Source organism: Sphaerodactylus townsendi, linkage group LG10 (genome assembly GCF_021028975.2).
Source record: "Sphaerodactylus townsendi isolate TG3544 linkage group LG10, MPM_Stown_v2.3, whole genome shotgun sequence".
In the NCBI taxonomy this organism is placed as follows: Eukaryota; Metazoa; Chordata; class Lepidosauria; order Squamata; family Sphaerodactylidae; genus Sphaerodactylus; species Sphaerodactylus townsendi.
In genome coordinates, this window is record NC_059434.1 from 75420505 (window position 1) to 75445805 (window position 25301).

The window sequence follows — 25301 nt, forward strand, 5'->3', positions numbered from 1 at the left end:
TTCCCTTTTCACCACCTTAATGCTTTGGTGCCTTGCTATTTGTAACATCAGTGGTCTGAGTGGTATAACAGTTACAGGGTACTAAGACCTTTATTATTGCATAAGGGAAGTAGAAAACTGAACAACCCTAATCAAAGTAAGGCAGGATACGCAGAAGGACGAGGCATAGCAGGAAACAGTGAAAACGGAGTGATTTATTCAGACTGAACAAGCTGAGACTAAAGTCACACCGTAAAAAACAGCTACAAATTGACAACACAAACAGAAAGCAAAACACTGATATTGTCACAACCCCAGACTTGTCCAATAAACGAATCAGTACTGTGAAAGCAGAATTCTTATTTATTGATTACAAGGATAGAAAAGACTCCTTATTGCCCGAACTGAATACAATAAAACAGGCAAAGCATTACATCCCCCACAGTGGCAACATCATTATCATACACCTCCTACTCCACTCTTTCTTGATAAAGAGAGAAGGCAGCCAAAATTAAGCACTCATTCTGAATTCCCACAGGAGCGATAAGGAAACACTTAAATGAATCCCACTGAAATCAAAGGAATGTAAATAAAAACCAAGGCAGCTTATGCTTTCTCCAGTCAACTAGCATCTCTCAGAGCAGCAACAACTCCTCATTCCTTTGCTAAACTGGCACCCGATATTTGCTCTCAGCCTTTGCTCTCAGGATCTGGGTGTTCACTCCAGTGAGCTCCCCTTTTCTCAGCTACTCTCCTGACAAAGTCAGCGTGGCTGGCGTACAGCTTCAGCCTTTCCCCAATGTCGACCCATTTCACTTTCCCAGCATCGTCCCCGGCTTCCAGGTTCAAATTATCCATGATTTCTCCTGTTGAACAAAGGGACATTATCAGTTGGGAATCCTTGACCTTTTTATATTCCGTCACCATTTTAACCCACACCTACTCCCATTGCAGAGGGCAAAGGGGAAAAGGTTATTTCGACTGAAGATTCTATTGTGAAAGACATTCCCATCCGTCTAATTTATCTGTTGGCTGACAACTTCTCTTATCCCACAAGTAGCCAGGAATGAGCGCTTACAGCGCATGCAAATAAACGAAGCCGGTTTTTCGGCACAGCATCTGCATAAATATGACAAGATATTGAATAATTTTCTGCCAGGTGCCAGCAGCTGGGAAAAACCACTTAAGAATGGCTTCACTGTCAGTTGGGTTTAAGCTTCTAATGCCTGATAGAAGGAAGGAAGGTGGAATGGTACACCCCCAGAGGAGCAGCAGTGGCGTAGGAGGTTAAGAGCTCGTGTATCTAATCTGGAGGAACCGGGTTTGATTCCCAGCTCTGCCGCCTGAGCTGTGGAGGCTTATCTGGGGAATTCAGATTAGCCTGTGCACTCCCACACATGCCAGCTGGGTGACCTTGGGCTAGTCACAGCTCTTTGCAGAGTTCTCTCAAGCCCCACTCACCCTATTCTACAGGGTGTGTTTGTTGTGAGGGGGGGAAGGGCAAGGAGATTGTCAGCCCCTTTGAGTCTCCTGCAGGAGAGAAAGGGGGGATATAAATCCAAACTCTTCTTCTTCTTCTTCATCAAATCTCAGATGCTAAGCAGGGCCAGTACTTGGATGATAAACCACCAAGGAAGATTCTGCAGAGGAAGGAAACGGCAAGCCGCTTCTGCTCACTTGCCTTGAAAGCCCTTTGCGGCAGTCACCATAAGTCAGTCACAACTTAGCAGCACTTCAGCGGGTATGCAACTGCCTGATGACAGAAGTCCACATCTATTACTCACCAGATTCATCGTGGTAGTTCACTGCTTCTGTTTCCATCCAAGCATTGTCTGTATTTCGGGGATCGTCCACGTATCCTTTATATACCTGGAAAGGCAAGGCTGGGGATCAGAACTCGCTCTTTCAGTAGCCTCCAAGGCACAATTAAGAACATGAGAGCCACTTTTAAGAGCCAGTGTGGTGTAGTGGTTAAGAGCAGGTGGATTCTAATCTAGAGAACCAGGTTTGATTCCCCACTCCTCCACCACTCAGGTGGAGTGAACCAGATGTGTTTCTGCACTCCTACATTCCTACTGAGTGACCTTGGGCTAGTCACAGTTCTTCGGAACTCTCTCTGCCCCACCTAGCTCCCAAGGTGTCTGTTGTGGGGAGAGGAAGGGAAAGGAGCTTGCAAGCCACCTTGAGTCTCCTTACAAGAGGGAAAGGTGGGTATAAATCCAAACTCTTCTTTATTAAAATGCTGTTAACGGGGCTGGTTGAAAAGTCAACATCTGGGCACATTGTTCAGAGTCATCCTCTCTATTACTGTGTTTCTTTATGTGACAATCCAACAAACCAACAATCTTGGACAGAATTGACCTAGCAAATGCCACCCTTCTCTTCCCATTCTCACATAGAAGTCACTGCTTCCAGAAATTTAGCCACAGTAAACAGCTCAGTATCAATGAGCAGGAATCGCATAGAAACCAGGGGAACCTTGGAAATGTTAAGAACATAAGAAAGAGCCTTCTGGATCAGACCAGAGTCCATCTAGTCCAGCACTCTGCTACTCGCAGTGGCCCACCAGGTGCCTTTGGGAGCTCGCGAGCAGGATGTGAAAGCAATGGCCTTCTGCTGCTGCTGCTCCCAAGCACCTGGTCTGTTAAGGCATTTGCAATCTCAGATCAAGAAGGATCAAGATTGGTAGCCATAGATCAACTTCTCCTCCATAAATCTGTCCAAGCCCCTTTTAAAGCTATCCAGATTTTAAAAAATTTAAGCTTAGTTGCCCTTCGTGTGTCCGATTTAACAGGCTCAGAGAAGTCACTCACCTCAAAGTGGTCTTGACTGAAAAGGCTATTCAGCTGCTTCTCCAGTGTTTCTTTCTCAGCGCCAGACTTCTGCAGAGAATTCAAAGCCTCTTCAGCGAATTCTCGTTTCAGCGTGGCAGATAATTTCTCGCCTGGGTCTACCATTCCCTAAAAAAGAGAAGATCCATCAAACATGATGTGTATTTGCAAAGCACTCCTCTGCCAAGCGGCTGTTATGTGTCAAGGTGATGATCTCAAAGACATTCCAAATATTTCACTTATTTTTTAGGGGGGGGGATAAGGTTTCTTCCAGGCGCGGGGTGGTCATTTGGGAAGAGTCTTACCAATGATCAGAAGGGAAGCCATTTTGTGGATATACCCACCACACTGTAACAAAGTTCCAAAAGTGCCCACAGGCTCAAAAAGGCTGGGGACCCCTCTTATGGCCTATTCCCTTCCCCCCCCCTTTTCCCCAAAAGCCAATTTTTGCTCACCCCTGGAACGGCCCATTCTCCACAATCTTTCCTTTTGATGGCGATGAACTGCAAGATGTTTTTGCCGGAATCTGGGTGAGCCATCTTATTGCCGCTGCTGTCTCTCTTCCACCTGGAAGAAGTACCAAGAAAAGGAAAGAGAGAGGGAAGATTCCCACCCCCCTCAATCAGTTAGCTCAAACTATTCAAAAAAATGTGACCTACAGAAAACAAACGAGTGTTCTGAGATCATACTGCACTGAATGACAGTGTATTTTATGTATTTTAATTAATTTATATATATGATGTTTTAACTTTTTATTTTGTTGGAAACCGCCCTGAGCCTTCGGGGAGGGCGGTATACAAATACAATAAATAAATAAAATAAAATAAATGGTGCAATATTGAGTTTTGAACACAGGAAACCTTGGTTCTAGTTCTCGCTTAGCAAAGAGAAACTCCGTTGGGGTTGGGGGCTGAAGCAGCAAAAATAGAAACAAATTAAGGTGGGAAAAGGATCTTTAAAGAAACACCCCCACATATTTTGCTACTTAGATGACTTCATCACCAGGGATATTACTACTGCTGCTTATGCAGCACCCTCAGTGAACACAGTAACTGACACAGGCTCAGACCCCCAAAAACTACATTTACTAGAATTCCCTCTTCTGTAAGGACCAGGAAGTGGTGGCAGAGGAATTCAAAAATCTCCTGCAATCTTTTGGTGAAACAGAGTATAGTTACAGTGAACACATGTACAATCCATGTACAATGTACACTTGATCGTTTTTCATATGTGCACTGAGTAATTCTCATTACCGTCAATGAGTGTACATCTTAATATATGATACAAACCCCACATTCATCAAAATACTGGTCCCCAGCTTCATTCATAAAGGGAAGATGCATTGGCTCTTTCTTACGAACACATGTATGTACATACAGACGTGATATATGTTCATTCACTGTAACATGTGACCAGGGCTACTGCAAAAAGCCTCAGGTCTTGAAAGTTCAATTGCCATTGGAAACAAGGCTTCAGAGAAGGATGTCACTTACCTGGTTATCAGAGGGTCTGCAGCGTGGTTTGGCCCCCAGCGCCCCAAAAGACCTCGACCTGAGAGTCCTGTTCTGCCCACTGGATTCCTGGGAAAACGCTGATGTTAGTGCTAGTAAATTGGTTGTTTGGATTAAAAAGCTTGCAGAACTTCTAAGGTTCCACATATCCAAATAAGGATTTGCTTGTGAGGGCCCTAAGTTCCCTTTGCAAATGGCAAACTGCTTTCAAAACCGACGGGCACTTCGAAAGCAATCTGTGGCAGGGGAAAAGGGCAAGGCTCTGGAATTGAGAACAAAAATCTTTTGGATGGGCACAGTTCTTTTGTATTGTCAAAGGCTTTCACAGCCAGATTCAACTGGTTGTAGTGGGTTTTCCGGGCTGTGTGGCCGTGGTCTGATAGATCTTGTTCCTAATGTTTCACCTGCATCTGTGGCTGGCATTTTCAGAGACACCTCTGAAGATGCCAGCCACAGATGCAGGCGAAACGTTAGGAAGATCTACCAGATCACGGCCACACAGCCCAGAAAACCCACCACAAACAGTTCTTTTGGTTCGCATAACGTAGTTCTTTGAATCCTGGCGTCCACGCTTTAAAATATTTAGCATGCCACTACTGTTATCATCCATTGGCCTGAGAGAGAAACATTTGTCCATGATGGACAGGCCTAATACAGCCAGATTTTTCACTTAATCTCACCTAATTCCCCTCCTTATTACAATTCCCCACCCATATGGATTTTGCCCATGCAGGTCCAAGGGTGATCAGAGGGAATGCTTCCCTCTCTTTTTTAACCAATGGAAAAGTTGGGTTAGATCCAACCCAATAACTAGACTCATACTCATTCCTGAAATGAATGCTGAAGATGTACATTTGGTCCATATCAGGGCATGCCTTCAAGGGATCCACATGTGGTCTCAAGTTCAGCACCAGACATATCTGACATCCCAAACACAACAAGCTCACATGCGTGGTATGAGAGACAGCTTTGCCTTGAAAAATGGTTAATATGACCTCCAATATCCATCTGACTATTCGGACAGCCTAGGCCAGGGGTCTGCAACCTGTGGCTCTCGAGATGTTCATGGACTACAGTTCCCATCAGCCCCTGCCAGCATGGCCAAGTGGCAGGGTTGATGGGAACTGTAGTCCATGGACATCTGGAGAGCCACAGGTTGCAGACCCCTGGCCTAGGGGCTCTTCACACCAAATTCCATTCCAAAATCTTGTACCTTATAGCTTCATGTGCGCAGTGAAAAGTACCTGGGCCTCCCATTTTCAACCTCATATACACCGCACTGGCTCTTCCTGTCCACTGGCCCGTCCTTGTCATTGAACTTGGGAGAAAATGTTCTGTCCCTATTCAAGAGAAAAGAATAAGTTTTTTTTTAAATCCACGTTTATTATCAGTATCCGTATCTTAAAAACATTTCCATTGCATTGGAACATAAACCTCCACTTGTGTGTTCAGGATCACACACGTCAAGAGCTCAGTGCTTTAAGATCTAGTGATCACAGATATACTTTTGCTTCTAACAGCGCTATATCCGTCAGTTAGCAGCTTTACTCTGCTCTGGAAACTTGTGCGTTGATTTGGCTGTGCTCTCTGTGCTACCCTAACTGAATCCTCTGACTATTATGCCCTGTGCTTGTGAGACTTGCCCTATGTCTTGGCATGAGCCCTACAGGGGAGGGCAGGGTATACATCAAATAAATGAATGAGCTCCTCAGCCAGTTCTTGGGAACAGGTTGTGTGGTGAGGGACCAGAGGAGCTACATGCCAGGAGCGTGATGTTCTCCACAGGTGTCTGCAAAAGAAAAAGTACACTAGGTGTCAAAAGATAGTATGTATTGTGCATTTGGTTTTTTTCCTATTTCTGGAATGTGCGTGTGTGCCCATGTGCTGCTTCTCCCCCTCTCAATGCACCCTGCTGCCTAAAGAATCATGCTCACCCAATCTCCGGATCCGCCCACTGAGGTCCTGCCAAAACAGAGGGTGCGGTGTATTCAACAGGGCTGTACGCCTTCCATTCGGTCAACCAGTCCACCTTATTATTGGGCACTTCACTGCGTTCAACCTTTGACCCTGGATAAGGGGAAGTCCTGGCTTTGTTGTGCAAATTCGCTCTGGGGTTTTTGTAACAAGACATTCTAGCAGCCTTACTGTGGTACCAGTGTCCTGAAGGTGAGCTGTAAGAAAGAAACACCAGTTATACAGAAGGGGAGAGGGGGAATTTTGTTCTTTTTAGCATGAAATGTATGGTTTGGAAACTGGTCAGTTAACCATTTACGGATTACATGCAATACTGCCAACAACCTTAACAAATGCCAATATTCCGTAAGTGCTTTAAACAATGCAACAAACTTCTAAAACAGTGGCTGGGGGAGGGACCATTGTTGCAGTAGTGAGAACTGCCTTCTTGTATTACTGGCTAAACAGTAGCTCATCACAGTGTGAAAACCAATGATACTTTGTATGGGACGAGAGGGATTTCTACATGATTAAACCCTCATAATACTTCTTGTGTTAGAGAGAAAAGAAAAGCACAGGGGACACTTTAGAAAATGACTCAAAGTCAATTGCAAGCACTGGCAATTTTGTTTTTATGATCTGTGTTGTGAAATGCCTTAATCAGGTCTCTGAAAGAGGGCAATCATACTCATCCATTTCCAAAACAAATACAAACAGCAGTATTTAGCCAAAATATATATACCAGCAGGCTTTATTCCCGGCTGACTGGAATAACGGGTAGAGATAGCGGCAGTGAGAAGACCGAGCAGTAACAGCAGAAAATGTTACAGTAAGAGAAACCACTGTAATTGTCCGGGCCAAAAAACCCCTTGCCATCCCATGCAGGGGGGTTACAATGAACTGGGTCTCCTCAGAGAGAAGGGTCCACCAGCTGTGAAGCAACGCTGATCAGCAGAAAGTATCCTCATGGGTCTTTTCTTCATTCTCTACAACAGAAAGCAATAATCATTACACAATATATATCAGATTGGTAATGGCTATCCAGGGGTGGGATCCAAAAATTTTAGTAACAGGTTCCCATGGTGGTGGGATTCAAACTGTATGTGAAGCCTAACAATGGGGCGGGGCGGGTGTGGCCAAGACATTCCGGGGGTGGGGCATTCCTGGGCGGGGCTGTGGCAAGGACGCAGCCGCTGCGCCAGTCCTTGGGCGGGAAACGAATGCATGCAGGCGCAGGCTGACACGCACGCCGGTGCACCTCCTGCTAGACTGCTTCAAGTTCTGCGCGCTACTGCTGAGAGGAGGGGCATAACTAAGGCAAAAATCACGTGGCAAAATCACCAATTAGTAACCCCCTCTCGGCACCCACAAATAATTAGTAACCTACTTGCGGGAACCTGTGAGAACCTGCTGGATCCCACCTCTGTGGTTATCCCTAGATTTATTTCTTAAAATCCAATTTTAAAAAATTATTCCAATGGAACTTAACTTTTTTTAAAAGAGTGGTCATATAAAGAAATACCCACGATCACTGCTAGAGGTATGGTGTGCTGAGCTGCTCCATATATTTGGGAAATTCTCCAAATCAGATCCTCTGAATATGCCAGCCACAGATGCAGGCAAAACGTCAGGAGAGAATGCTGCTAGAACATGGCCATACAGCCTGGAAACCACACAGAACCCCAATACATAATTCAGTTTATTAACAGGAATATTACCAAGAGGTAATAGAACCCTGGAATACTACCTAAGTTATCTATCAGAGTATGTATACAGAATTAGTTGGTTCTGAGCTTACATACTCAGTTAACTAAAATGGCAATAGCTGCAAACAGGAGAAAGCTAGAACCTCCATCTAGAACTAACTGTCTTCCTTGTATTTGGCCTATCACTTGTTATCCAAGAGTAATCATCTCCAGTGTTCAGATAATTTAAATGAACTATGCATAACATTTATTGTGTTTTGGTACACAACAGTCTTTCCATGTGTTTTCTGTGAGTTACTATAAGCTGCTTTTGTTTGTTTTCCTTTTTCTCATGTGCAATTAGTTTTTTTGTTTTATCTACAGAAAAATTATTTTAATAATCAAAATATCATATAAAGATATTTTAATAGATGCCGGATGTTCTAATCTGAACATCCAGCATCTATTAAAATATCTCTATATGATATTTTAATTATTAAAGTTACATCAAGTTAACCCAGAGATCCTTTTGTGTACCACAAAAGTTAAATCAAATTCATACAGCGATTCTTTTCTGTGTACCTGAGGATATAGTTATTTATTTCATACTTGAGCCATAGGCACCAGTTAAGCCTTCTTTTAAGAAATAATTACAACTCAAGCCAATCACATGTTATACTATTCATTTCTAAACCTGGACTGTGTCAAAGACTCCCAAGCAGGCAATAATACTTTAAAGGGGACCCTAAAATAGCCAAGCTCAGATCAATACAATTTGTTAACCCTTGACCAAGCAAAGTAGAGAAGCCTGTATTACTTATTAAAATCCAATTTAAATACAAACTATTCTGAATTTGTATCCACTTGTGTTAGATTAGTTAGAATCAACAAGCTACAGCTGTACAGTGTGGCATGGCAGTTAAAAGAATGAGCTGTGAACCAGAAGAGTCTGTTTTCGAATATCATTTCTGCCACAAACTCTCTCAGGCAAACCACTTTTTCATGCTTCCAGTTCCTTGTTCCAGTAGGATAGTAACTGAGACTAGCCCTGAGGTGGACAGTACTGTCAAGTCCCAGCGGACTTATGGCAACCCTGTAGGATTTTCAAGCCAAGAGATGTTCAGAGGTGGTTTGCCATTGGCTGCCTCTGTGTGGGTTGAGAGAGATCTGAGAGAACTGTGACTGGCATAAACTGACCCAGCATAAGCGGAGCAGTGAGGAATCAGACCCAGTTCTCCAGTTTAGAATCCACCATGCTTAGCCACTACAACACGTTGGCTCTCAGACCTACCTTACAAGGTCGTCATAAAGATTACAAAATACGCTTTGAACCAGTGCAGTGTAAATATGCAATCTTGGAAACTCAGGAAACTCTGCTAAAACAGAGTCCCAGTGAGGAAAAAGCCAGATACAAATATCTGAAAGTACAATTAACTGTTCACCTTTACTAGTGGCTAAATTAGTCTCGCTGCTATTTTATTTCACTCTCCGTTTTCACAGTTACATACAAACACGTTAATGCTTTTGCATTATGTCACATTGAAATCCATCTTTAAACCCGTACGGTATTACTACTAAGAAAGGCGGAAATAAGTCTAAACAAAAACTGAACCCACCCCTGAAAGACGGAAAGAGAAACAGGGAGGAGACTAACAAATCTCCTTTCTCCCCAATTCCTTTCTTCAGCCCCCAAAGGAAAAGTTACCTTGCACTCCTTACCCAACTACTTCCTCCGTTTCATCTCACCCATTTCGAAAAGATGCCATAGAGTATAGAGGCTAGAGCGGTACAACGACAGAACTTCCGGTAAATGAAACGGTGAAAACTGCCCTCGCTATATCTTAGCATGGGAGCGCTGGAAAACTGGACCGGAAATTCCCTTGTACGAACATTTCCGGCTTTTTTAACCCTTAAAGAGCCAGTCCCCATCCTAGTGGTGTCGGTAGTGACGTTCTCACGCGCTTGCCTTAATTAAAATCACTTTGCAAAATTCAATATCGCCGCTCTTTTGTGACGTCACATGCTTCCGCTAAAAGCCGAGTTGATTGACACTTTGTGTGTTCCTCCGCGTCGCCCGAAATATATCTTGTTTTTATCAGAATGGTGCAAACGCCATTGATGATCCTATTAGTAATCTCTAGATAGGCACAAGGGGTGCCCCATGGCTTGTATTGATGCTGAAGTTTTCTAAATAATCTTAGATGAGTAGCTTTGTTAGTCTGGTAGCAAAATAAGGAGCCACGCAGGGCTCCTGCTTCATTTTCCTCTGCTCCTAAAACTAATTGTCTTACATTAGGCAATCGCAATGATCCATTCTGCATGGGAAACCAGCGACTATTACAACTACCGGTATTACTATTTTCTCTGATGGTACTATGTACAGAAATGAGTCGCAGTGTAGTATACTGTCCATATCCCGTTGTTCCTTAACTGTGTCCCTGAGGGGTTTGTTTGTTTGTTTGTTTGTTGCATTGCATTATTGATATTTCCTTTTTGTACTGTTTGTCTAAAACTCTAATCTGACCCAACTAGGGATACCAACTCTGCTGGGAAACTCCTGAGGATTTAGAGGTTGGGTTTGGGAAAAGATCGCCAACTTCCAGGTTGTAACTGGAGATCTTCCAGTATTGCAACTGATCTCCAGGCAACAAAGATCAGTTCTCTTGGAGAACATGTCTGCTTTTGAAGGTGGACTGTATGGCATTGTGACATTTATATCAAGTGACATTTATGTCATATCCGGCCCTTGGAACAAATCAGTTCGACACCCCTGTAGGTTGTAACAAAGTACGCTTTTCCAGTGTGTATAAATGTAGTATGTAAACTCCAGTAGAAGTCTCTGAGCCTTTTGTTCTTGGACCCAGGCATGTTAAATAAATGTTTTCTGTTTAAAGAGTCTCTGGTTTGGGTGTGGTTATTTACAGATTCAACTTTTAGGGTGACCTGGCATGCCTAAAAGAATTGCAGGACAACATTAATGCGCACGTAAGGCACACTTCTGCCCCGCTACATACAGTTTTTCTACATCTCGTACAATAACAGTGTTTCTACATTTTGTGCAGTGACATTGGGTATTCACACAGAATTTAAGCCAAAACTACACATACAGATGCCATGTGTCCAAAGATTAAGGACTGTCTTCTCAATGTTGTAAGCAGTTATTTCTAAGAGGATGCGAGGGAGTATTTAACAGAACATCACATAACTTCTCGTGGTTATCCTGATTTTCTAGCAGCTTTTTTATACTTTATTGGACAATATGTCTTATCTCTAGTAAATGAATAGCATACTGTATTACAAAGTCCAGTTAACCGTCAGTCATAGTGGGTTGAAAGTGCACATGTAAAAGGAAGAAGAATGAATGTCTTACTTGATTTCCTCTGGCTTTTAGTCATCATAATCTATTCTTATGTGGAAGCTTTGGTGAAACTTTTCATTCCTGTGAAGAGAAAATCTGTCAGCGGTGAAATTGTGCTTATCACCGGAGCTGGACATGGCCTAGGAAGACTTACAGCTTACAAGTTCGCCAAGCATCAAAGCAAATTGGTTCTCTGGGATATAAACAAGGTAGAAATCATTCCACCATTTTACACCAGAGAATTAACAGGAAAGAGAAATACTGTTTGGGGGAAATGTAACGCAGTTGTGGGTGGATTATGATGATTTATCTGCGTTGTTCTTTAGAAGTAAGTCCCAATTAATTTCAGTGGAATTTACTTCCAAATAAATATGCCGAGGGATGCAGATTCAGACAGAATTTAGTTTTGTACTCTGTGTATAGAGAGAATGTATGTAAAAAATGTCCTGACTTCCAATATTATTTTGTAACATTGATCAAATATTTATTTACAGATCTTTCTCTGTTTAAAGATGGGCAGTATGGAAAATGGGTGACAAATCCAAAGCAACTTGAAGTACATTCAGCTTCAGTAAAGACCTTTAAATGGTTTGGATTGATCATAGAGAAGTGCTGCAGACATAGCTGTTACACACTACTGATAGGGTGCAAAGGCATTATAAAGATTCCCCCTTTTGCTTTTGCAGCATGGCGTTGAGGAAACAGCAGAAGCATGCAGAAGGCAGGGATCCACAGCTTATGCATTCACAGTGGACTGCAGCAACAGAGAGGAAATCTACAGCACTGCAGAGAAGGTGAGAACTGGTGTGTGAGACCTAGGCCCCTTCCACACATGCAGAATAATGCACTTTCAATCCACTTTCACAATTGTTTGCAAGTGGATTTTGCTGTTCGACACAGTAAAATCCAGCTGCAAAGTGGACTGAAAGTGCATTATTCTGCATGTGCGGAAGGCGTCCTGGAGGTTCCCCTGTCTATGGAAAAAGATATATCACAAGAGTCAACATATATTTGGCTACACCTAATTAGACTGGCGCTTGCAGTATAAAGCTCCAAAAGCTTGAAATGTGACTGTAAATCAATCTTACTGCATACCCATCAGTCAAATAAGAAATGTGTTTTAAATTCATTTCAAACTCTTCGTACATATCAAGAGTGGGATTGCATGAAAGACCATTCCAAAGGTAGGTGTACATTTTATTCAGGATATCAATGCCTATCCTAAGACTGGTTTACACAGTTTTTTCATTACTAATTTTTGCTTTACAGTCGTCATTAAATAATGGTCCGTAGATATATAATTTAGAACATTTTTCGTGATCACATTGCTATTTTCCAGTGCTAATGTAATGTGAACCCCAAAATTGTAATTTTAAAGGCCTTTCTGCTGAAGCTTAAACCTCCAGAGTTAACAGCTCTGAAAACATTTATTTTTCTGAAAAGCATTGTTCTTGCGAATGTGCCAAAAATGCATGAAGCCCTGACCGCAAACGGCTTGCCTTGTAAAAAACAAGTTAAGCTATATCCTGCACCCAAGAACTTGCTAAAACCACCAAGGTTTCTCTTAAAAATACTCTTTGATGTTGTGTTCTTGTGATTCTCAGAAAAGCCACCTGCTCTCTTCTCCTCCTGACCCCCTCCCCAGGGAGCTTTGCTTCATAGTTATCTGTGACATGTATCTATCTCAAACTATAGCTAGAGCCAACAAACTGGTCGCCAACCACGTATACCGGAATGCATCCAAATTTAGACAAGACATAGACAAGAAAAAAGAAGAGGTAAAATACTAATTAGCCAATCATTAATTCAATGCTGCTTGTTGACGTATCATTATAAAAATAAATGTATTGCTTTCAAAATTCGTCCTGGACCCAACTAGGCCTAGTTGTTAAAAGCTCTAGTAATAAACTGTCACTAATTTTTCAACCATTTGCCTTTTTGCAACTAAATCGCGTAGTCTTGTGACTGACACTCAAAAAGCAAAGTTGTCACTAATGCAACTGCAGAAATTGCTTCAAAAGTAAGCCAGGGTACGTTGAAGTTACACAAGTCATTTTATTTCTCCACAAGACCTTATACATGGAAATGATCACACAAAGAACACTCAAAATGTTTTTAAAATGTTTTTAAAAGTTCACTTTGTTTCACTTACTCAGTGTTTACCTTGGCCCTCTCCACACATGCAGAATAATGCACTTTCAAACTGCTTTCAGGTCTCTTTGCAGCTGTGCGGAACAGCAAAATCCATTTGCAAACTATTGTGAAAGTGGATTGAAAGTGCTTTATTCTGCATGTGCGGAAGGGGACCTTGTCTTTCTGTCTGGTGAGACATTCAAGGAGGCTTTCAAGGAAAAACTGCAGTTTAATGGTATTTCCCATTACAGTAAGTACTAGCCTAACACTAGTGATGGCTGAATTTCTGTAATTTCTATTTCTTACATTTTAAAGGTGAAAAGAGAGATTGGAGATGTGAGTATCCTGGTGAATAACGCTGGAGTGGTGGCCACAGCAGATCTGCTTTCCACCCAGGACAAGCAGATACAGAAAACGTTTGAGGTCAACATTCTTGCTCATCACTGGGTAATTGTCATTAGAATCTTAGCCCGTTAAAGTCTTGGAAACAACTAGTGCGTTAAGACACACCAAACACACTGAATTGTTGGTGCAACATGTGTTTATTACTGACCGTTTAAAAAATACATAATTTTAATTCTGTATCTTCCAAAAATTAGAATTGCAACTGGAAGATACATTATCCCCGAGCTAACGATCCAGCTGCCTTGAGTCTGAGGAGGCAAAATGGCACAGAAATGTTTTAAGTACATTAGTTATACAACAACAACAACCTTTATTTGGCATTTAAAAATAGGTTCTAGAGTGTTGCCAGACATTTATGAAGTACAAATCAAGAGTACATTCAAAACGCAGAGAGGAAGACTGTATATAGCAGTATACATTACTTAGAAAGTTCTGTCACTTGTAAAAGAAATTTTGCTACTTTTTCCAAGAGCATGATATCTGTGTTGTTTAACAGAAGCTCCACAACAGAACTGTCAGAATCGCTTTCAGATTTGTCTAGGGCCAGCCTGGGAGAGAAATTCCTAATGCCCACATATCTCGGACAGTAAAGTCATGTCAGCAAGAGTCTACACTTGGTGTTACAGTGTGGCCAAACCCGATGGTGGAGAGGGATGGATAAGTAACGACCCTTTGTAATGGCCGATGGGAAGGTATTGGATCTGGCCCTTGTGATAATCCATCTCTGTTGGGGTTCAGTTAATAATTCAAGATATTTGGCTATGTGCCCCTGTTCCGGTATTATTCCAACAGAGAGGGGTGAGCATGATTTATTTTTTTACATTAGTTAAATAAAAGATGTTCCTAAGAGAGCTGCAAGAAGGAACAGCTTGAATTTTTAGCATGGACACATGAAGCTGCCATATATCAGGTCAGGCCATTGGTCCATCAAAGTCAGCACTGTCTATTCAAATTAGCAGTGGCTCTCCTGGGTCTCTGGAAGAGGCCTTTCACATTACCTGCTGTCTGATTTTTAACTGATTTCATCTGATTTATTCAACTTTTAGGGAGCCCTTTCCCAACGGGCTGTAGGCAGCTTACAAGAAAACAATGTTAAAAACATTAGCACTATGCAATAAAGTCTCTGGCATCATATATTCCCCCGAGAGATAAAATATTCCTAGTAAAATATCATTTCCATACCCAAATTTATCACTCATGCATTCAGAAAGGGAAGGAATGAAAAGAGGAAAAAGACAAGGAGGAAGGGGAAGGGGTCTCCTTCTTGGGAGGTTGTTAAAGAGAGGCTGGATGGCCATCTGTCAGGAGTGCTTTGATTGTGTGTTCCTGCATGGCAGAGGGTTGGGCTTGATGGCCCTTGGGGCAGAGGTGGGATCCAGCATGTTCTTCCCACCAGGTTCCTCGAGGGAGTAGGAGTTACTAATTATTTTAGTAGTAGTACCGAGAGGGGGTTACTTAAGTGGTGATTCTTTTTGCTGCGTATTGCGATTTTTGCCTTAGTTATGCCCCTCCTCTCAGCAGTAGCGCACAGAACTTGAAGCAGTCTAGCAGGAGGTGCACCAGCGTGCGTGGCAGCCTGCGCCTGCGTGTATTCGCTTCCCCCTCAAGGACCAGCACAGCGGCTGAATCCTTGCCACATCCCCGCCCAGGAATGCCCCGCCCCCGGAATGCCCCGCCCAGCCCCATTGGTGCTACGCCACAGTTTGAATCCCACCACCATGGGAACCTGTTACTAAAAATTTTGGATCCCACCACTGCCTTGGGGTCTCTCCCAACTCTATGAGTCTATGAAAAGGAAAAAAGGGAAGGGGAGGCCAGAGATGCTGGGGACTGAACGTGGGATCTTTTGCATGTCAAGTAGATGTTATACCGCTTTATGTAAAGCAGTAAAATTCATTTGGGTTTAACAGGTCATTAAATATTGCATATATTTCATTTTTTCCCCGACATTTCTGGCATTTGTTTGTTTGTTTGTTTTTTACTGGGGGAAAAAAACAGGGGAAAATGTTTTTTTCCCCATGGCTTCATTTCTGGACATTTTACATCTCTGCCCTCCCCATGCTTTTTTTCTACCTGAAATGACCCCAAAGAACCACCGTTTACCCCACTGGGAAGCGTTGTTTGTAGACTACATACACATTGCCCCCAGAGGGTGAACAGCATCTCCACAGGATATTTCAGGTCAAGGAAAGCATATATATTAAATCTAAGAACGTACGTATTCTAAGTTGAGAAGCATCAGCATCTAAAGTTTCCTTCCCTTCTTTCAAAATGTGCTTGAAGACAACGAAAGCCTTCCTGCCAGCAATGATGAAAAACAACCACGGCCATATTGTCACTGTTGCATCAGCCGGAGGGCACGTAGCAGTTCCTTTTCTGGTTTCTTATTGGTATGTATATGAAAGGTGCTTTTGTTGTCAACAAAGATTAACTTTACAAGCAAGAGAGAAAAAGCACGATGAGTTTAACAATTACTTTGCTGTAATCGCTCCCTTTCAAGGGTAACCACTTTTTGTACAAGGTCGAGCACCTGAGCCCCAGCACGGCTCGGGGTGCCCCTTCGCCCAGAGGTGGGATCCAGCAGGTTCTCACAGGTTCCCGAGAGTAGGTTACTAATTATTTGTGTGTGCCGAGAGGGGGTTACTAATTGGTGATTTTGCCACATGATTTTTGCCTCAGTTATGCCCCTTCTCTCAGCAGTAGTGCGCAGATCTTGAAGCAGTCTATCAGGAGGTGCACTGGCGTGCGTGGCAGCCTGTGCCTGCGTGCATTCGTTTCCCCCCCCAAGGACCGGCGCAGCAGCTGCATCCTTGCCACATCCCCGCCCAGGAATGCCCCGCCCCCGGAATGCCCCACCCAGCCCCATTGGTGCTACGCCACAGTTTGAATCCCACCACCATGGGAACCTGTTACTAAAAATTTTGGATCCCACCACTGCCTTGGGGTCTCTCCCAACTCTATGAGTCTATGAAAAGGAAAAAAGGGAAGGGGAGGCCAGAGATGCTGGGGACTGAACGTGGGATCTTTTCTGAACGTGAGGATGATTTCCACCCCAAGTGACTTCATGAGCATGGCCGGTTGCATCCTTGCCACAGCCCCGCTTCAGGAATGCCCTGCCCCTGAATGCTCCAGCCATTACCCCTGTCGAATTGCCCCTCGGCCCAGCCCCCCCGGTAGGCTTAATAGCCATTAAAGTTTGAATCCCACTACCATGGGAACCTGTTACTAAAATTTTTGGATCCCACCACTGCCCACAAACCTCCCTGGCTCTTCCCTCAGAGCCTTTCAGGTCCCTCACTTGCTCCTCCCCTTCCTGGCTAGGCTGCACCCCGCTTTTTCCCTGTTACTGCTCCAGGAGGGCAGAGGCCTCTGTTGCACTTCTGGACCTGCTCCCGGCCCCTTGCTGAGGGCCTGGGCTTTTGGTGCAGCATTGGGCCATGGCTGCTGTGTGGTACCTGCCTGCCTCCCTATTTGTCCTCCCAGCTGGCATGCCACTTACACCAGCCAGGAGGGCAAACACATCAGTGTGAGCCCACACTGCCTCCTGTGGTGATTCCACCCCCCACCCCCCACAATCTGGATTGAGCCGCCCATCCTCAAGGAAAAAACATACATGCAAATTCTATAACTGGGTACTGCAACTGGGAAGATGAAACTTCTTTCCCAGGTGGGTTCTTAACATTTCAGTTCTCTAGACCCTACTTTTCTCTAGACCCTACTTTTCTCTTTCATAACAAAACTTCAAAGGGAGAATCCATTGAGAAAGTTCTGATTTAAAAAGCAATGCTGTCTTTCCCCAAGGGTTGAGAAAAGGGCTTGGCTTTCTAAGGTCTATTAAGGTTACCTATAAAAAGTTAACTATAAAAGTTAAACAACTCAGCATTTGCATTTGTTGATGAGTTCTGCTTATCTTGTTTCACAATGCCCCTCCCTGGATTCGATTTTATGTTAATTGTTTTCTGCCTGTCTGCTCAAGTGAGTGAACCTCACCCACTCTGTCTTTGCAATATTTCCTCACGCCTGCCCACCGGGTTCTTGTAATTTTCAGTATCGATGTTTCTCCTGGGGAGGTACACTCTATGCCTTTTGATTAGCTGAGCTGTGACTCACAAGACCTTATGCCAGAATACATGTTATAAATCTTTAAGATGCCACTATGCTTCTAGTTTTTATACATACATACATACATACATACATACATACATACATACATACATACATACATACATACACACACACATACACACACATACATATATGTGTATATATATATATGTATATATATGTGTATACACACACACACACACACACACACACACATATATATATACACATACATATACACATACATACATACATACATACATACATACATACATACATACATACATACTTACATACACACACACACACACACACACACACACACATATATACACATACATATATATATAATTGTTATCACTACTGAAAAGTATTCGTCCTTCATAGATTTATTTATTATTTATTCAGTTATTTGGAATAAAATTATTCTTCCTCTCAAACACATTTGCCCTAGGTAACTTACAAAATAAAGCAAGAAAAAACATTAAACGTTTTGACTTACAATTCAGCATTTTAAAACATCGCCGGGAGCATAAAGATATATATAGCTGGGCAGCTTAAGATGAATACTTTTCAAACTAAAAATGCATAATAAAAATGTTAAAAGAGTTAATGACAAGTCTGGCAAACAGAAACATTTTGTAATGATAAAAGGATTCATTGCCCCATTCGCAATGGCAAAGAAGACTGGGGAATATTAGTGGAGGACTGTGATTCAGAACTGCTGCCATTTTTAAGTCTTCGAGGGCGCATTATAGGAATGGTTTCCTGTCCATTTGTGGTCTGCTCCCAAAGTCACTATTTTCCCAGCAATAAATGGTTGGAATCAGTTGCCATGTATGCATTCGCCACAGCCTACAGCAGAGAAGCAGTAGTTCTCTAACTTTGCTTTGCAGTGGGGTTTTTCATTTCCCCCCAGGGTTTTTTGCTTCCCTGTTCCACCCGATTTGACATTTTGCCTGCCCAAAACCCCCACCGCCTCTTTGTTATTATTTTCTTGCAACCTCCATTTGGGAGGTTGTTTGCTGCCTTTGGCGATGGGGGTTGGAGGTGGTTGTCTTTGGCTGAGCAATAGATCACTGAAAAGAGTTGTCAATTTCACCGGGTCTACTGTTGCCTTCTGAGGGTGGGAACCACCAGGGTGAATCCTCTCCAATAACCACACTGGACACTTTGCTGGGATAAACATTTTGGCCATAGCCATTTTATTAGCCAACCAAAACAGAAGCGTGAGGCGTAGCACGGGTCTTGATCTGGCCTGTCTGCTTCATAGCGAAGCTCCAACGGGCGGAGGCCCTGTATTGTACTTCGCTCCGTTGAAAGGCTCTGCCGGGCGGACGCTCCTGGCAAGAGGTGATCCCCATTTGCCGGTTCGGCAGGGCGGTTGCCTCTTGCCGCCGTCGGCACTTCCAGATCATTACCCATGCGCCACCGCCGAACGGCTATGACAGAAAAATGCACAACAGCGGATAAACCTGTGGGAGAGGTGGAATTGCTGGAGCCTGCAAATGTCGCCCGGGCTGGCTGAAGCATGGCATGGCCAGAACAAAGGAGGGCTTCCCCTTTAAAGGGTCAATCCGCCCTCTCCCCTCCTGGGTGACGTCAGCCCTTGCCCAACATGGAACCCGGGCTTCGGCCTCCGCCCTCAGTTACTTGGCTGGAAGGCTGATCACGCCTTGCCAGCTCCACCCGTCCCACCCCCCAGAGGCAACCGCAGCCGGTGGGTGATTCACAGCTGTCTTTCACAACTCTCTCAGCCCCTACCTCGCAAGGGAGGGGAAGGGAAAGGAGTTTGCAACTTTCTTTAACCCCCTTTCCTCTCACTCCAAGGCCTCTGGGCTCCATTCCCACAGAGTCCAGGTTGTCAAGCAATGGGGAGTGGAAACTGCTCCCCTCCCCACAAAGAGTGTTTAACACCAAGATTATTCCTTTTTTAAAAAAATCAGCAGAGGGGTGGACTGTACATTATTTCAGTGTCAGAGAAGAGCCCTCAGTAACATAAAAGCAAAAGGCTCAGGCAGTATAAATAGGAGAGTTACAATCTCCTGCAAAATGTTGGTAGGGATATGCATGAGCAGTTCACGTGAACAAAAATATACAAATATATAGATAAGAGGGGAGTCAGCTACGTCGAAAGTCCCGATTGGGTGGGGCTTCGTTTAGGCTTCTGTCTCTGTTAAATGAATAAACAGTGTGCAAACAGCTGAGGGTTAGTTACCGTGCATTGGTAGACTTTAAATGCAAAACTGTTTTACAAAAAGAAGCCAGCAGCGGGGACTCTCTAAACCATTTTTATCACCCTGAAATGGGCTAAAGAAATAACGGCAAGTTTTAACCGAAGCGCCCTCCTTTTTCCCACAGTTCAAGCAAGTTTGCAGCTGTTGGGTTTCATAAGGGCCTGACTCAAGAATTGTCTGCCCTGGGGAAAAATGGGATCCAAACCTCATGCCTTTGTCCGGTTTTTATCAACACTGGCTTCATAAAACATCCAAGTTCAAGGTAAGCTGCAAAGAAGGTGAATGGGTTTTACATGCTAGTTTACAGTGCTTGGTATGGGCCACTCCCCACTCCCCATAAGCCGCGGGGTCACCTCTTTAAAAGACCCGAGGAGGATGGACGTTCCCCACGTCACCAGCGCCCACTGCGCAGCTGCCCTTAATTTGCCGCTCTCCCACCTCCTTGTCGCGCGGCAAATTAGGTCCTCTGAAAAGAGCAACGTTTTCAAAAACCCCGCAGGTGCCGCAGGGGGGGTGGGGAACCTCGGCTGTTTACGCGCGGCTGATTCGCTCTGACGCGCAGCTTCCGGCCAATCAGGAAACAGGAACCACCCTTTTGTTTAGGGAGGGTCAGAAAGTGCTCGGAAATTGAGACGTGTGCACAACAAGACGTGCCAACATTGCTCTTTTTTGCTCTTTTTTTGCTCGAGCTCCACTGTTTTGCAGCTTGGCAAAGTGCTGCTGAGCACAGGGTTGTCGGCGGTGTAAACCAAAACCGATATTTACTTTCATTTTTCTGCCCAAGCAATTTGCAACAGGTAGTGACGTCAGCATGTGCAGACGTCTTTAAAACAATAATGGTTCAGCTTTATCCATTACCGCGAACTTTTTGCGCTGCCCAGCCAATCAAAATGGAGCCCCACCTTCGGCTGGCTGCAACTCCCACGTGTAAATGATGTACACGCGTGCCAGCCAATCAGAACGCTCGATTGCCTCTTTGACTCTTGATGTGGAACCCTGCGCTATATCCTGAATGGAAAATGAGTGGGGAACAAATGTCTCCATTGTCAAAAGCCACGGAGGCTTTTCTACAAGGGGTCGCTGCGGGGTTGCACTCAGACGAGGTAAGTGGGGAGTGGCCCTATGTGTCTCATTGAAGCAAAAGCTCTTCAGTGTAAGGAGTGCAGATCCCCATGTCATACCACCAATAGCTTTTCAAAGTCTATATTGTGTCAAAAGTAGTTTGCTGTGTGCAGCATTGGAGATTTCAGTCACTTCTGTGCAGCTTCACCAATGCCGTGAAGTTATAATTATCACTGGGGGGAGGGGTGGTGGTAAAGGTGTTGGACTAGAACCAATTGGCCACGCTGGCAGGGCCTGATGGGGGTTGTAGTCCATAACATCTGGAGTGCCAAAGGTTCGCCACCACTGGACTAGAATCTTGGGGGGAAGGGTCAAATACCCACAATGCCCTGTAATTCTCTGGACAACCTCATAGAGTTTTGAGTATAAAATGCAAAGAATCACAAATACTCCCCTGAGCTCCCTGATGGACATTCAGTCTTTATTGGCCACTGCAGGGTCTTCCCTGCCCTCGCCCCATTCTGGTGTGAACCATTGTGCCAGAAGTGCTCTCCCTTTCCCTGCCTAAAGCGGGACGCATGCACGGGACAAGAGGAAGCGTGTCGGGTCAAGAAATCTTCAGTTATGTCACTTCAGTTATGTCACTTAATATGTCCTGATGCTCCACGTACCATCCGGACATATCATCTGCGGCGATTTGCCAGTCCCCTCCCAAGGGGGTATGGAGTAGGGAGTTGAGGTTCGGACGCCATTTTCTGAAATGTGAGTTTTTGTGAATTATGGTGTTGCTACTGTTTTAATGGATTTTAACGAATTTTTGATTTTTATTGTTACCTTATGTTGTATTGTTGTGTTGGTTTTATTGTACACCGCCCTGAGCCCTGTGGGGGTAGGGCGGTCTATTAAATTTAATAAACAATAACAACAACAACAAGGGTACCAACCTATATTCAGTAATACCTTTGGAGTTTAGACCATAACTTTTCACATGATACCTTATCAAATACAGCCTGGAAATCAATAAAGGCCACATGTAGAACACACCCCTATTTATGTGCAAGAAAGCTTGGAATATAACAAGTATTGATTGTTGCTTTACCTGCTCTGAGTACAGATTGCTCACCAATTGTTATCGATAGAGAAGTCTGAGTAAATCTGACACATAAAGCTTCCTCATAACTTTCAGTTGACTTTTGGGTCTATAATTGTTGGGATAATCCTTGGGACTTCTTTTATAGATAGGAAGGCCAGATTTTCTGCAAGCTACCAGTACTATTCCTGAAGAATTTATGAAGGCGAATAAATTGACAAGTAAAGGAATGCATTTTTCTTTAAAAGCCATTAACAACTCAGCAAGTATATAATCACCTCCCAGCCCTGAGGCCCATGTTGAATAAAATGTATTATGTTTTACTCAGTGTTATAAGCACTGAGTTCCAAGAGGATTTTTGTAGGGAGTGGCTAATGCTAGGAGTAGAATAATAGCCCCACAGAATATTGCGACTGTAATTCTCTAGGGCTTGTAACCAGAGGTGGGATCCAGCAGGTTCTCACAGGTTCCCGAGAGTAGGTTACTAATTATTTGTGTGTGCCGAGAGGGGGTTACTAATTGGTGATTTTGCCACATGATTTTTGCCTCAGTTATGCCCCTTCTCTCAGCAGTAGCGCGCAGAACTAGCAGGAGGTGCACCGGCGTGCGTGGCAGCCTGCACCTGCGTGCATTCGTTTCCCACCCAAGGACCGGCGCAGCGGCTACGTCCTTGCTACAGCCCCGCCCAGGAATGCCCCACCCCTGGAATGCCCCGTCATGCCCCGCCCAGCCCCATTGGCGCTACGCCACAGTTTGAATCCCACCACCATAAGAACCTGTTACTAAAATTTTTGGATCCCACCATTGCTTGTAACCTTAAACACTCCTTCCTGAATGAAATGGGCCTTATGTTTGAGTCCGCCTACTTAGGATCGCTGTCAAAATGCTATGAATTCTGTACGTATAGATAAAATGTTCAGGCGAGCAGTTAGAACTGTGTTTCAGATTGATCTGAAATACTCATACTGCTATGCTGTACCATTTGGTTAACAACTATTTTTTCATGCATCCTTTCCTTTCCTTTCAGATTACTTCCTGTTCTGGATCCTGACAAAGTTGCAAATAAACTTATGAATGGAATCCTTTGCGGGCAAAAAATGATATTTGTTCCACCATTTGTGAGCGGCACCCTGTTCCTTGAAAAGTAAGAAACGAGAGTGTGTTCTTTTTCACTGACTTAGATGTAAGGAAAATAAAATCAATTTAATGTTTCATTCTTTCTTACAGAATTCTGCCGGAGCGTGCCCTGGGGGCCGTAGACAAGTTCCTAAAAATAAAATTTGATGCAGTTGTTGGATGCGACAGGAAGGAAAATTAAGTTAATATCTCCAGGTGAAGAGATCTGATAACTGCATGCAATATGTAATGAAGTTTCTTAACATGGCTTTTTAAATACCTGGTCTAAAGCAAAATAACATGCTGAAGGAATCCTGTGCACTTTTCGTTTCAAAAATACATTAAAAATGCCATTGTAATGATGCAGTGAGTGTATGCGTGGACCGTGATGGTTTTCTGATCCATTTATGGACTTTACTACAGAGCTGTGTCCATCCTTATACCTGACCCCTGTGTGAATTGAAATATGTACAAAAAAGGGTCCAGCCCCCACTACAATTTGCCCTTCTGAAAGCCTGAGGGAGCCTCCAAGGTTTGCATAAAAATCCAATTTCTAAAAAGGAAAAAGTAGCCACATGCAAAGATGCCACAGAAGAAGAAGAGTTTAGATTTATATCCCCCCTTTCTCTCCTGCAGGAGACTCAAAGGGGCTTACAATCTCCTTGCCCTTCCCCCCTCACAACAAACACCCTGTGGGGTAGGTGGGGCTGAGAGAGCTCCGAGAAGCTGTGACTAGCCCAAGGTCACCCAGCTGGCGTGTGTGGGAGTGCACAGGCTAATCTGCTGCTCCTGCTCCTGAAGAAGTTTGATTGTTGTAGCAAATCTGATATCATGCAAAAACATGAGGGTGGTGTGGCAAGGAAACCTGTTACTGCCTGCCTGACTCCCCTCCCCCACTTTTCAATCATTTCAGTGGAAATGGAAATGGTTAGGTCAGAATAGAGAGGGAAGTGGGTGGTGGGGCCAGAGGCGTACTGGCCGAAAATGGTGCCCAGAGCCATTTTCCGCCCCCCAGCATCCGCCCAGCCTGGCCCAACTTACACTCCCCTCCCTACCCGGCCCCGTTTACGGGCAGCCCAGCTCCCTACACACAGCCGGGGGACCGGGAGTCCGGCCTGGGCGGGGAGTGGTGCATGAGCCCCCACTAGCCTCCTGCGAACTTTCCCTACTCCCAGGACCTGCCTCTTCCCACCGCTCGCAGGACCAATTTCTCTTGGAGCGTGTACAGTCCTTTGAAACTTACTAAGGCAGATATTCAGTAACATTTAGGTAATAAGACTAAGGATTCTCCTTCTCTCATTTGCTACAGTCTGGTTTCTAACGTTCATTCCTTCATGACTGCCATCATAGTACAATAAAACAACACAGTCTTACGCATTAGACTTCAATATTTCATTTAATATTGTATGACAAAAGTTGTAGAATTTCTTCTTTACAGAAAGTCTTCCCTCTACATGCATCATAATTTGCATTTTTCTAAGGAATCATGGTGAGAATATTGTTTATGTCAAAAAGGGAACATAATTTCTCACTGATGTGTTTGGAATAGAACAGTTCTTAAATAAGAGGGAGTTATTTTGATAGGAGGAATGCCTCCATTTCATTGATACAGACAAATGGTTTCATGAGGTTAATGCAGTCTTTTTGCAGCTATTTCAATCCAATCCCATTGAAATGGAAAGGGTTTAAATAGGAATAACTTTGAGAAGGATGGTATGGTTTAGCAGAATTAAAAACTTCAAGGAGTTAAAAGTGGGATATACCTACCTGCATATGTCATGGGGCTGCCCACTCGTGAGTGTTTTTTTGGAATGTAGTGATAAATATAATGGAAAAG

General features: G+C 43.8%; 2 protein-coding genes across 7 annotated transcripts; one reads left to right on the forward strand and one right to left on the reverse strand.

Annotated features, from left to right (window-relative positions):
- Positions 1-174: 174 nt before the first annotated feature.
- On the reverse strand, positions 175-9797 carry NUDT9 (nudix hydrolase 9). 6 transcript variants are annotated; one of them, XM_048509495.1, is made up of 10 exons: positions 9679-9714; positions 7801-7937; positions 7017-7260; positions 6256-6492; positions 5566-5661; positions 4304-4390; positions 3266-3377; positions 2793-2939; positions 1764-1848; positions 175-845 (listed from the first exon to the last, which is right to left on the reverse strand). In XM_048509495.1, exons 3-10 carry the CDS (start codon positions 7148-7150, stop codon positions 670-672), a joined length of 1074 nt encoding a protein of 357 aa, XP_048365452.1. In that variant the 5' UTR covers positions 7151-7260; positions 7801-7937; positions 9679-9714; the 3' UTR covers positions 175-669. The 6 variants fall into 6 exon arrangements, with proteins under 6 accessions (XP_048365452.1, XP_048365453.1, XP_048365451.1 ...); XM_048509496.1 differs by having other exon boundaries at positions 9665-9679; XM_048509494.1 differs by lacking the exon at positions 7801-7937 and having other exon boundaries at positions 9679-9797.
- Positions 9798-11085: 1288 nt separating this feature from the next.
- On the forward strand, positions 11086-23826 carry LOC125440003 (estradiol 17-beta-dehydrogenase 11-like). The gene is made up of 7 exons (XM_048509499.1): positions 11086-11526; positions 12004-12111; positions 13766-13897; positions 16139-16245; positions 20321-20458; positions 23376-23492; positions 23576-23826. Exons 1-7 carry the CDS (start codon positions 11317-11319, stop codon positions 23664-23666), a joined length of 903 nt encoding a protein of 300 aa, XP_048365456.1. The 5' UTR covers positions 11086-11316; the 3' UTR covers positions 23667-23826.
- The last annotated feature ends 1475 nt before the right edge of the window (positions 23827-25301 follow it).

Coding starts and splice junctions, on each gene's coding strand:
- NUDT9 (XM_048509494.1), bottom strand. CDS start 7,150: ATGGCAAGGGGTTTTTTGGCCCGGACAATTACAGTGGTTTCTCTTACT. Junction 4,391..5,565: donor GTTGAAAATGGGAGGCCCAG/GTACTTTTCACT, acceptor GCGTTTTCCCAG/GAATCCAGTGGGCAGAACAG. Junction 3,378..4,303: donor GCAGACCCTCTGATAACCAG/GTAAGTGACATC, acceptor TACTTCTTCCAG/GTGGAAGAGAGACAGCAGCG.
- LOC125440003 (XM_048509499.1), top strand. CDS start 11,317: ATGAATGTCTTACTTGATTTCCTCTGGCTTTTAGTCATCATAATCTAT. Junction 16,246..20,320: donor CCTTTTCTGGTTTCTTATTG/GTATGTATATGA, acceptor TTTTTCCCACAG/TTCAAGCAAGTTTGCAGCTG. Junction 20,459..23,375: donor ATAAAACATCCAAGTTCAAG/GTAAGCTGCAAA, acceptor CTTTCCTTTCAG/ATTACTTCCTGTTCTGGATC.